Here is a 10,560-nt window from a genome sequence, read left to right as displayed (position 1 = left end):
AATCAGAGCATATGAGTTTTTTTATATTATTTTCCTGAGTACAATCCATTTCTGGAGCTAGCAACTCTCACATTATTAAATATATTTTTTCATTACATAATCAGCTGACGCATATTTCCACCCTCAATGAAATTCATTTGGCTTACTTACGGTTTCCATTTTACATACTTATGGTAGTTGTTAACGAAAGAGGGTTATCTTTTTTCGAAGACTCTTTAATCGATTACGAGCTTACTCGAATTACCTCATATGCACTTTGTTTCATTTGTCTTTTGAATCCTGGACTACGAAGCCCACGTGTTCCTGGTACACCTACTTTGTTATAAAAGCTATTTATTGTTTTTATTCGACCAAGCGAGAGTTTAAATTTATTTTATATTTTACTCCTTTATTAAAAATAAGTTAATAAAAATTTATTATTAATTAATTTAATTATAATAGTATTTGTATAATAAATACAAAAATATAAATTCACACATCATTTTACATCCAATCAATCAAAACCATTCATTCCTATATAAATTAATTATTTTCATTAAATAGATTGCTTATTACGACGTTGTCTTTTATTTTTCACTTTTGATAATATTTCATATGCTTGTTGTATTTCCATAAATTTTTCTTGTGCAACACGTTTTTGTTCTTCATCTTTCACTTTATCTGGATGCCATTCTTTTGATAATTTACGCCATTTTGCTGTGATTTCACTTTGTGATGACTCTGGTGATACATCCAACACTCTATATGCATTATTTTCACCACTAGGATCGGATATTTCAATAATTTGTTTCCATATTTCATACCAACCATGATGTTGAGCATAATCCCATATTTCAAACATTGCACTTTTTATATCGGTCCACCAGGGCGATCTAAAGAAATGATTTATCGCTTCGTACACTGGAATTTCTTCTCCGTCGCTGTCTGTTATTTTTCCATTAAAATATAAGTAGCTGCCCCACAATGACATGTATAATGCGAAACAAATTGATAAAACTATTATGCGCCTGAAAATAACATAATTTTTTAATATTTTTGCGTATGGGAACTTTATCTAATGTTTGGAATCCAAAATGAGGGTAATGTTTTTGGGAAACGAGTAATTATAATAATAAAACATAAGAGAAGTACCGCAAATGGGTCCCTGGCACCTAGACCAAGGGGTTCTCTGTGCCCTCCTAGAGAACAACCTGTCACCCGAAGATAAGACATCTATGGATCAGAGACCTATTTTAAGAAGCTATAAGATTGTCAGAGATCCTCATGTTTTACCTAATAAATCCACGTTTTTTCGGTGGTTCTCGATTCCATTCCTTTGAGAATGTATCAAATGCTAATGTTGCCGCAAATGACATAATTGTTAACCACATTGTTTCGTCGTAAATATACCAACGTGCTTGGTATGCAACATATGCAGCTAATATAGCTAGCCATGGAGAACCTTTTTGCCGTCCAATATTTCCAACAAACCATGCACCTAAAAAAATTAGATATATAAATACAAATTAATAAGAAAATAACAAAATTTATTTTGTAAATTTAATTTTTGAAAATACCTAAACCACACGCAAGAGGTGATAACCAGTTTAAAAATTTCCAATTTATTTCACCGAATTCTTCTTCTGGTACTGCTAATAAAACAAGCTGCGCCCAAAAATATCCAACCATCAACTGGCCAATAAATCTATTTGTAGAGAATGGCGGCTGAAAATGAAAAATTCTTATAAGTAATATTTGTAAATTTGATAATCGGAATAACGTTATATATTATGTGAAGCAAAAGAAGGTCCAATTTATGGATCTGGGATTGCCAATTAATCCAAAATGAGTAATATTATTATCCAAGTTACTCTGCCGGAATTATCCCTTTAACTTTGAACGCGTTTTTCTTGAAACTACATTTTTCGAGGTGGTTGACATGATATCTCAAGTTCTACTTAATAAATCTTTCTATCGCCTGTGCCTTATTTATAACGTATGATTATTTATACCAAATTTGGAACGCTACCCTTTTAAGAAATATGGGTTTTATCACAATTCACAAGAGTATGTATTCGCCTAGTTTTCGCCTATCGCCGAAAAGACCATTTTACTTAAACTACGATTCATTTTTATTTTGGATAGACAGAAATAATTTGGATAAAGTTAGAAGAAGAGTTAAAAGTTATTTATTAATCTTTTTGTCCCATTGGTTTTATCAACATGCGGTTTGCCGTTTGTGAGATGTAAATTATCATCACCGGCTCCGAGCAAAGACGAATGGTTTTGCCTACGTCTATTTTTCGGTCATCAGGACAATAGAAAATATTTCATAGAGGCGAAAACTTGTTCATTTCGAAAAATTTTTAAATATGATATTTTTCTCATTTTACAAGAGATTTTGAATTTCAAAAATGAATAAGGACTTTGAAAATAAAAACTTTTTATAATCAACCCATATAATTTAGGATCCGGAACTTAAAGTAGGTGTTAACACTTAAACAACTGATTAATGCCATTTATGCCATGTCATTTTAAATACGTCATAATGACAAAATTTGTGACTCCCTAAAATTGGCTCTATATTATTAAAAAAATTGTAAAGTAAAAGAACTTACCTTTTTATATTTTCGTAATTGTTGAATAAAATATTCAATAAACACCGGATCATCGTTAGCATCTTGTACATAGCGTTTAATTTTAAATATATCACCTAACCAACCAATGCCAAAGTATCCACCAAATGTGGTCGCCCATAAAAATGCTTGTTTATCACGTCGTAAATAAAAATGATGTGCCCCAAATAAGCCACCAAACAACCAAAAAATATACGCTAACAAAACACTTTTACCACCTTCAATAGTTCGATTTGTTGGACCAGTATTGTTTACATTTGATTTTTTTTTAATATGATTACTATTTATCGATTGCATTTGATCCAATAATAACATAGCAAAATAATATTTAAATTAATCAGTACAGGTAACAAATTAATATTGTATACACTTAATTGATCTAGGTAAATGTGAAGTTCACACGGTCAAGTTCATTGACATAATTTAACAGAGATCTTAGATTTAGAAGTGATTTTTATTTTAATTCAGTAAAATAAATAAAACAACACTTTTGTAAAAACTTTAATAAATAACAACAGGTAGTTGTTGGATTTGTAAAAACCACGTTGATTGATTATATTTGTTGATAACACAAGTTATTTAATTAATTTCAAGGATAAAATTCCCTTTATGGACCATGTCAAATTAGTTTTTACACTGTAAATTTTAGATGATCATTTCATAATAATCTTATCAATAAATTCCATAATTCGAATATTAAAAAAAAAATAAAAATAAATACACGTCAGCTTTACTTTTAAAATTACAGTTATAAGAATTATAAGCATGCATCTTAAGTTTAAGTAAAGTAGGGTTCTGTAGTCTTATATATCAACACATGAAGTTCAGAGTTTTGTTAAAGTTTTGAGTTGACAGAATTTTAATTTTTGAAAACTTTTAATAACATGTTGGGCATGGTCTTTAGGACTCACACCAAGAACTTTCTGCTTTAATAAATTATTGTATTCATTAATGATTTGTAGTAAAATTTATTTTTTATTATTTTTGCTTATAAATATTTCTATTTTATGAATATTTAAAATTCTATACTTTAGATTCCTAGTAATAATATTAGTGTCCGACCGATTTTTGGCAAGCGCTACAACCTTTGGCCGAAGCTGAAACCAAAGGTTAAAAAGCTTTAAGAAACTTAAATGATTTTAAGATTGAAGGTTTATATTAAATAGAAAGGTAATTTAAATCATCTATAGAAGATCTAAAGATGATAGAAAAAAATATTTTAAAATTTATTATAAAAACCTTCGACTTTGGCCAGGTTTCAGGTCGAAGCCAAAGGCTTCGTTGAATGTGGTTTTTTTGGCCGAAGGTGGCTGGAGTCGAGGCTTCGGTCGGACACTAAATAACATAAATTAAGAAGCTTTATTGCTATACGGAATCCTAAAAACTAAGTAGGAATGCAGGTGTATTCACAATTTCGACCCAAATTCTTCATACAGATATTATTTCATAGCGAAAATCAATGAATTTTAATTATAAGGAAGAAATTATGAAATTTTTATAGATCTTTTTCTTAAAAATTACATTATTCTATATTTTATTACAAGATGCCAAGAAATGGCAATGTTGAAAATGTATGTTTAAATAGAGGACAAATACAAATTCAGAAGTAGGTAACAGGTTAATAGGTTTGACCTGCTAACCAATATACGTTATTCATGGTGGCGTACCAGAAAATTTTAGGACCTTTAGAATATAATAGAATGAGAGTCTCCAATTAAATCGAAATCATTAAATGGTTTTTTAATATTATATTGCAAGTGCCTTATAAGGTAATTTACTAATTTGGCCGTAAATCCACTTTTCTTAAGAATTTGATGAAATTAAAATATAGCATTAATCTAGGTGTATTTAATTTGCCAAAAAATGAAATGAAATTTAGTTTCGTGTATTAATGTATTTCAATATTAATGTTATAAAACTTTTTCAATTTTATTATATTAAAAATATATCTATTAATATTTATCTACTATTTTTGAGAGTGAAAAGTTCTTCTTCAAGGAAGATATTCCTATTATATCGAAACACTTCATTATATACGAAGTAATTGATGCAGCTGTAATAGCAAGATTGGCTAAATCGTTTTAATATAACATATCAAATACACTACACAAACGTTGGTGGTTCAAATCCAGCCAGTGCTGTTTATAAAGTATTTAAAACTTTAGTAATGATGAATCGCGTAGGGGTCCTGAAATCAGTCATTTATGTGGACTGACAGATTTAGTGTAAGGTAGCAGATTTACTAGTTTGTGAGCCTGCTACATGCACTAGATCCGGACAAAACGCTATCTGAACAAAGTATGAAATTCTCTTTTTTATCGAACAATATTTTTTGTTTTATATCCTATTAAAATGAACCGCTATATCATCTTTATGGATCAACTAATTTTTTTAAATCACTAATGCCATCTTTAGTATTTTAATATGAATATGATTTATTGGTGATGCAGTTGTCTGGAAGTATGGAGGGTAGAGTACAATCTCATATAGCTGTTTGACTCAAAAAAGTGTCCACAAAATAGCATTAAATAGAATGGCGCTGGTGAAACGGAGTTTATGATCTGAACTGAACTATATGTACGCCATCAATTTAAGGCTACTTGGGGGTTACTTTTCGCTACATAGGGATTGTACCATAGAGATAATACCATAGAGCTGTATAGACATAGGAAACGCAGTTGTGAATTATTGACCGCAGTGAGGCAGGTAGAAGGAGATAGAAATTGTAGGCATATAAGACAAACGAAGACAACAATACGCGCTTTATTTATCTGTCTTTATCTACGTCTCTACAACTATTCGCGCCTACTTTATCTATCTCTCTCTACTCCGACTTTGTAGCTCTACAGTATTATCATTATCTCTATGGATTGTACTCCTTGTACTTTAGTGCACAGTCTGAGTAGTGATGACATAAACCTGATCAAACGAAAAGTATGGAAAACTTTGTTTTCTAAGTGCTTAGAACATTACTCTGTCATCTTTCCATCATCACTACTAGCCTCTGCATTTATTTGAAAATTGGGGGTGTTTCAACTTTCACCCCCCACCCCCAACAATAAAAAACAGTCAAGAAAAAATGTATAAAAAGAATATGAAACATTACTGCCAGAATGTTGACCTTTCCACAGTTCACACGAATAGACTCAAGTAGATTTTTTCTTATATTTGAAAAAGAACGACATTAATATTAAAATTCTTCAAAACCCAACTTGGTAATTTGTGAGTCATTTCGCTACGTTGCGTTTATTTAAAATGTGAGAGAATTCTAAGCTATAAGAATACATTTAAGTGAAGAATTGTATCCAAAGGCAAAATATTTGCATAATTATAATATATACACCAAGACTATATAAAGTTGGTGATCTTAACTTAAAACACCTGCTGCACGTACATCGTAAAAAATCGCATTCTAATTCACTGAATCATTGAGTAATACCATCGATAAATGCTTAACAAGCAATTTTTTAAAAACGCATATTTTTGCATTGAAATATCGTTCTCATTGAATATGACGTATATTGAAATAGTAGAATTATTAAACAGATTTATTTTGCAAAAGATTGAATGCATAAGTAAAGAAAGATAGCCACTCTTATATAACCACACAGAACTGATATTCGAATATAATAATACTTATACTATATAATTTGAGCCCACAACTAGGATAAACAGTGATATTTACGAAAAAAAATTTCAATCATTAATTGTTTATTTATTTATTTATACGGAACAATTTTTACATTTCTATACCTAACGGTTTAAAAGATTTTTTTCCGCTTAAATTTGCCGCCCTTCTGTTCTTGCCGCCCAAGGCACGAAAGATTTACCTACTATACAATAGTGCATGTAAAAGGGCTTTGTTCGTTTATTCTAATTATAATTTGAAAAATCAAAATCACTCCACCTTTTACAAAACCAAAATAACATTATGAATGCTTTAAAAATAAATACCTACCACTTAGTTTGAATATTGTCTAATAATTGACTTGTTGCTGGCATAGATTTTGATGTAACTATTGGATCACTTAAGATAGTCCCAGTCATAGACATTTCAGCTTCACTCGTAGGATTATAATATTTATTTTGGTTTCGTTTAATCTCATTAAAGATATCAGGATATTTTGTTCGAAATTCACATGAATTATTAAAATCTAAATGATATATCTGTTCAATAGCAACATTATGATCATCATCTTGATCATCTTTTATTGATTTCCAATCATTTATTATTATTTTACCTGACATTTATCAAATCAATTGCATATTACTTCATATGGATGATAATGATAATAATAATAATATTATTATGACATGACTTATCATCCGGATATGTGACGTATAAATATTATCATATAAGGTGTTTTTTGTAGTTGGCTTCTATCATTTGTTTGTATATTATTTATGATATGATGCTTTGCAATGTGTTTTCAGTGGAGTTCACAAGTTTTGCATAAATTGAATTTTCACAACGAGTAGTCCATTAAAATGTTACATTTTTGGGCTAACATTTAAAAGTCAGAAGAGGTAATTTTATTTTTTGGTTGTCAAGAGGGAGTTAGTGAAAAGTTAAATCCATGTTTTTGGATTGATTTTCCGAATGGTTTTTACGGAATATCGGGAAAAATTTTACAACTTTTGGGTCTGTAACTTTTGTCATAAACCGGGACTCCCTATTCTTGAAACCTATTACAGCTAGGTTAATTTTGATCACAAATTTGAAAAGTATGACCCAAATTTAGTAGGATTACATACTTGGTTTATCAAAATCGGATAAAATTTGGATGCGATAGAGCAAAATTAAACTTTTTGGATTTTGATGACATCATTAAGTTAAAAATTCGATTTTTCTGATAACACAGGCAAATTTGATCCGATCTTATTGGAATTTTTTTTGAAACCCACTAATTTTGGGTCATTCTTTTCAGCTGTGATGTCAATTTTTCGCTAGCTATCACACATGTGCTTAATTCCGGAACCAGGACTCCCCATTCTTGAAACCTATTACAGCTAGGTTAATTTTGATCACAAATTTGAAAAATATGGCCCAAATTTAGTAGGATTATATACTTGGTTTATCAAAATTGGATAAAATTTGGATGTGATAGAGCAAAATTAAATTTTTTGGGTTTTGATGACGTCATTAAGTTAAAAATTCGATTTGATAACACAGGCAAATTTGATCCGATCTTATTGGAATTTTTTTTGAAACCCACTAATTTTGGGTCATTCTTTTCAGATGTGATGTCAATTTTTCGCTAGCTATCACACATGTGCTTAATTCCGGAACCAGGACTCCACATTCTTGAAACCTATTACAGCTAGGTTTATTTTTATCACAAATTTGAAAAATATGGCCCAAATTTAGTAGGATTGCATACTTGGTTTATCAAAATTGGATAAAATTTGGATGTGATAGAGCAAAATTAAATTTTTTGGATTTTGATGACGTCATTAAGTTAAAAATTCGATTTTATTGATAACACAGGCAAATTTGATCCGATCTTATTGGAATTTTTTTTGAAACCCACTAATTTTGGGTCATTCTTTTCATCTGTGATGTCAATTTTTCGCTAGCTATCGCCTATGTGCTTTATTCCGGAACCAGGACTCCACATTCTTGAAACCTATTACAGCTAGGTTAATTTTGATCACAAATTTGAAAAATATGGCCCAAATTTAGTAGGATTACGTACTTGGTTTATCAAAATTGGATAAAATTTAGCTGTGATAGAGTAAAATTAAATGTTTTGGATTCTGATGACGTCACAAAGTTAAAAAATTCGATTTTATTGATAACACAGGCAAATTTGATCCGATCTTATTGGAATTTTTTTTGAAACCCACTAATTTTGGGTCATTCTTTTCATCTGTGATGTCAATTTTTCGCTAGCTATCGCCTATGTGCTTTATTCCGGAACCAGGACTCCACATTCTTGAAACCAATTAGAGCTAGGTATATTTGATCACAAATTTGAAAAGTATGACCCAAATTTAGTAGGATTACATACTTGGTTTATCACAATTGGATAAAATTTGTTGAATACTATCAGTATTCGAAATTTCATCAAAATCGTTAGATTCGATCCCGATATATATAAGGCGCAACCTAAATACTTGCCACCAGCGCTATGTACCCTCGTTACGGCCCTGATTAGAACATTCAAAATAGTATTAAATTTTCAATGTAAAGCATATATGCAATACAAGATTAATAAATGGTAACTCCCTGAAAGAAAAATCATGCATGGAGCGAATAAATGTTGTCTCATTGTTGACTTTTATATTGTATATTCTACCAGGAAGTGCATTTTTTTCACAAATGGTACAATTACTATAAAGCATCCAAATTTTGCGGTAATGAGTAATCACCTTTACTATAGTGGTCATCATCAAACATATACAATTCATCTCATTAATGAAGTTGACACCGGGTATGAGTCACATAGTAGAAACATATGACTCAGATAATAACAACAAAACTGAACTCTCCAGTACAGTTCGTGTACGTTAAAAATTACACGAAACATACAATATTATTATTACTTTACCGAAAAAATTTAGCATACATGTGCATTTTAAAAATGTTATAAATAAGATGACTGATTATTACATATTGCATATATTATTTGAGACATATTCATAAAACATAATACATTCTTAAATTGCAATTGATAATCTTCTTATTATTGGAAGAGAATGTATTTTAGTGAGTAATTTTGCATTTTATGTTGATTTTTTGAGTAGGTTGAAGTAGTTTAGTGATTGTGAGATAGGTGTAGTGAATGTATTTATTTAATGTTTTCATCGTTACTGAAAAAGTGATAAAATAAAACTCAATTTTATAATATTTATTATGAAATTTGTTTATTTAAATTAAATAGAGATACAGTTATTATATAATTTATAGATAAATTTTTTTTATTGTATAATATATTGGTATGTATTGTATTTTGAAAATTAAATAATTACAATTTCTTTTGTTTCATTAAATTTACGATAGTTTTTTGTATTATATTTTCTCAACAAAGAAATGTATTATATACGTCACAGATTTAAAAAAAATAAAATAAAATTAGGCCTATTTTGATCTTTAGAATATGTTCGTTAAATAAATTTAAAAAAATCGTTATATTTAAAAAAAAAAAATTGATTTCGGGTTTAACTGTTATTACTTAGTTTTAAATGTACCAATCAAACCAGTTCTCTAAACATTACAACCCACAAATGTTCAATTTTTAAGGGAGAATGATCACGACACCTGTTAGAGATAGGCAATTTATATTCGTGCGCATATTAAAAAAAGGATTTTATTGGCAAAAATCAATTATAGGTTTTGTTAAGAAAACTACTTAATAGTTTAATCCTACGATGAATAAGTAAATTTAAAATTGATAAAAATCAAATAAGAGGGAATGGTTAGGTATACACTTTTCAAAATATTTCATTGGGTTTGATTTTATACATCTTTTTAGTTCCCTTTCGAATTATTAACGGGGTAACATTATTAACATAGCTTTTTATATAGGCCAGGTGTATAGTTTTGAAAATAAACCAACAAAAGTCCGTCATTTGAAGTGAGAAATATATTCCACATACCAGTTTTTCATTAGCGTAGGGTTTCAAGGTGAAATGATGGTCAACTCCATCTCTTTAATAGAAACTCATAATTTTTATAAAAGATTCATTTTCTTTGGTAACATATTTAGTACAGTAAAAGATGTTAGGTGTCAAATATCGTTCGTAAACCATGAGTTAGTTGCGTAAATGTTTCGTTTTTTAAATAAACAATAAATTAGTTGTTTATTAAATAAAACTGTCAATGTAAAAGTTGACTTAAAAACTCAATAAATAGGCAACTTGTATAACGTATATGTTATACATGTATAATAGTACTAAAATATACTTAATAACTAAAATTTTTATTTTATATAAAATTGTCTTT

At 29.3% G+C, this 10,560-nt stretch overlaps 1 protein-coding gene across 1 annotated transcript; it reads right to left on the bottom strand.

Annotated features, from left to right (window-relative positions):
- Window positions 1-478: 478 nt before the first annotated feature.
- Window positions 479-3,300, bottom strand: LOC123295320 (dnaJ homolog subfamily C member 22). Its single transcript, XM_044876627.1, has 4 exons — window positions 2,598-3,300; window positions 1,557-1,704; window positions 1,273-1,477; window positions 479-1,007 (listed from the first exon to the last, which is right to left on the bottom strand). Exons 1-4 carry the CDS (start codon window positions 2,928-2,930, stop codon window positions 536-538), a joined length of 1,158 nt encoding a protein of 385 aa, XP_044732562.1. The 5' UTR covers window positions 2,931-3,300; the 3' UTR covers window positions 479-535.
- Between the last annotated feature and the right edge of the window lie 7,260 nt (window positions 3,301-10,560).

Source organism: Chrysoperla carnea, chromosome 3 (genome assembly GCF_905475395.1).
Source record: "Chrysoperla carnea chromosome 3, inChrCarn1.1, whole genome shotgun sequence".
NCBI lineage: Eukaryota > Metazoa > Arthropoda > Insecta > Neuroptera > Chrysopidae > Chrysoperla > Chrysoperla carnea.
The sequence above is the reverse complement of the archived record's forward strand: the minus strand, read 5'-3'. Positions and strand labels throughout refer to the sequence as shown.

Bases quoted from the DNA above. Each gene is read 5' to 3' on its own strand.
- LOC123295320 (XM_044876627.1), bottom strand. From the start codon at position 2,930: ATGTTATTATTGGATCAAATGCAATCGATAAATAGTAATCATATTAAA. The intron at 1,478-1,556 runs GTATTTTCAAAA...TAATTTTTTTAG, and splicing joins ACCTCTTGCGTGTGGTTTAG to GTGCATGGTTTGTTGGAAAT. The intron at 1,008-1,272 runs GTAAAACATGAG...TGTTATTTTCAG, and splicing joins AAAAAACGTGGATTTATTAG to GCGCATAATAGTTTTATCAA.